Here is a 2,120-nt window from a genome sequence, read left to right as displayed (position 1 = left end):
TTTTCTCTACGGATTTTGTTGAATATTTTACCAAAGGGACAATACTACTCCATCAATAACCTTTCTAAATAGGTTTAGAATTCCCACCTAATTCCCCTTTGAAAATAGTGAATGAATTCTCAGAGTGGCTGAAATACCTTTATAAAATACATATGCATCATCCAGAGATGTAGAAGATTCTCTGAGAAAATGATCTGGAACTCACATAGGAAATACCCATAAAGAAGCTTCCAAATCCTTCTGAGTCTGGCCCAGACTTACCTTTACATGATGGATCAGACGCTCAACTTCATTCACTTTGTAGGTCTCCAATCCTAGCTCCTTGGCTAATCTTAAGATACGATTCTGGGTTGGCCCAACATAGGATCCTCCAAGGTCTACATATTTAACCTTTTCATTCTGTTTTTCCATGGAAAAAATAAAAACAAATATTTGTGAAAATATTCCTAAAATAAAAAAGACAGTCCTGAAATAAGCAAATTGATATTTCACAAGTTATAGAAACATCTTGAGGCATATCCATGGAAAACTGGATTCTGTTCTCAACTCTACTTCACTCATGTGACTTAGTTATTAAATTAATCTTTAATTTAAAGCAAAATTGAACGTTGAATAGGTGTGAGACTTCTGAACCTCATCATTCACAATATAACACAATATGGTTTAGTTTTTAGTGCCTTGAATTTGTAAGCTGTGTATTGTTGATGAATCTCTTTACTTAGTACTTCAGGCTAATTTTGAAGGATCCAATGCTAGAGAGAAAGCAAGAAAGGAAATCATCAATTCTTATGTGGTTTGTTAATTAAGACATTTGAAAGATAGCACTAGGAAATATTTAGTCATAATTTGGACTTTGAAATTGTTATTTTTTTCTACATGGTTTTGAATTGGTTTCATTTCCAATAACTAAGGGACAACCTTTGAACAAGAAATGAGTAGAATAGTTTCCTATCTCTGAACATGTCTAAGCAGAACCAGATACCTATTAGTCAGGGTTACCATAAGTGGTCTTCCTTTTCTATTTTTGTTTGTTTGCTTGTTTATTATCTAGCTCCTCACTTACCTCCCCCAAAGGAACACAATCTTTATAAGGGCAGGGATCTCTTTTTATTCACTGAAGCATTATAAACACCTATAATTGTTGCCCAATAAAGTTTCTCAAATAATTGAAAGAAAAGTGTTTTTATAAAAAAATTTAGCATTTAGTCATACTAAATCAGCCTCTTTTATGTAAAAGGCACTTTTACATGCTATATTTTGTGGATAATATGAAAATATTTCAATAACTAGAGGAGATAAGATGTACACAGGTAATTACCTATAAGGCAACATATAATAATTGTCCATGTGTGGAACAGATAAGTGGCATTAACACAGAAGAAAGGCAAGTGGCTTTTGATTGGAGTAGAAAAGGATGATATGGTGAATGTATGTGAAGGTTTTGCTATGTGACAAAGGTGAAGAGAGATATTTGAGGGACAAATAATGGCAAAAACAATGGCCAGGAGACAATAAGGGCTAAGACAAATTTGGAGACCTATGTGGAGTCACAAATAACTAGAGCACATGTTAGGGTCAATGACAGATAAGGCTTTCAGGTAGAAAGCTCTGGCTCCCAAGACTGGGTAAGGTGCCCTTTTATGTCTCCTGTGGCACCACTCCAAGCTGGCACCCACTCCCATTACAGCATTTCTCTTGGTGACTTGTAATTAGGTAGTTACAACAGTCAGTGTCTCCTAGAATACGATGAGCTCCATGGGTTGAGGCCATGCTTTGGTGATCTCTGTGCCTGACACATAGTAGGAATGCAGTAGATATTTGTTAAGAACAATTTCAATTGTGAAGGAAGTGACTCAAAATAAAGAATGGGCACAAAATGTTAGATATATATATTGATGAATCCTTCCAAAAGTAGAGCTGTAAGTCAGGATTTTATATGTCTCACTTCTCTAGGAATGAAGATGCCCTTGTAGTGTCTAATTCTATTATTCAAATCTTGAATGTATGGAAGTAGGGCATTTCCTTGCAGAGAAACTTGCTTTACTTGACTCTATGTTCAATATAAAATCATTATTTTTAGGCAACAAAGTCAGAATTGCAATAATTAATTGGCAATTGAA

At 34.8% G+C, this 2,120-nt stretch overlaps 1 protein-coding gene across 1 annotated transcript in view; it reads right to left on the bottom strand.

Moving 5' to 3' along the window:
- The window catches only part of MAOB (monoamine oxidase B), a 138,259-nt gene that overhangs the window by 94,383 nt on the left and 41,756 nt on the right, over positions 1–2,120 (bottom strand). The window contains exon 3 of the mRNA XM_012642795.1: positions 262–399. Coding sequence (XP_012498249.1) covers positions 262–399 — 138 coding nt within the window. The remainder of the gene's footprint in view (positions 1–261; positions 400–2,120) is intronic.

This window comes from Propithecus coquereli, unplaced genomic scaffold (assembly GCF_000956105.1).
Source record: "Propithecus coquereli isolate 6110/MARCELLA unplaced genomic scaffold, Pcoq_1.0 Scaffold188, whole genome shotgun sequence".
NCBI lineage: Eukaryota > Metazoa > Chordata > Mammalia > Primates > Indriidae > Propithecus > Propithecus coquereli.
The sequence above is the reverse complement of the archived record's forward strand: the minus strand, read 5'-3'. Positions and strand labels throughout refer to the sequence as shown.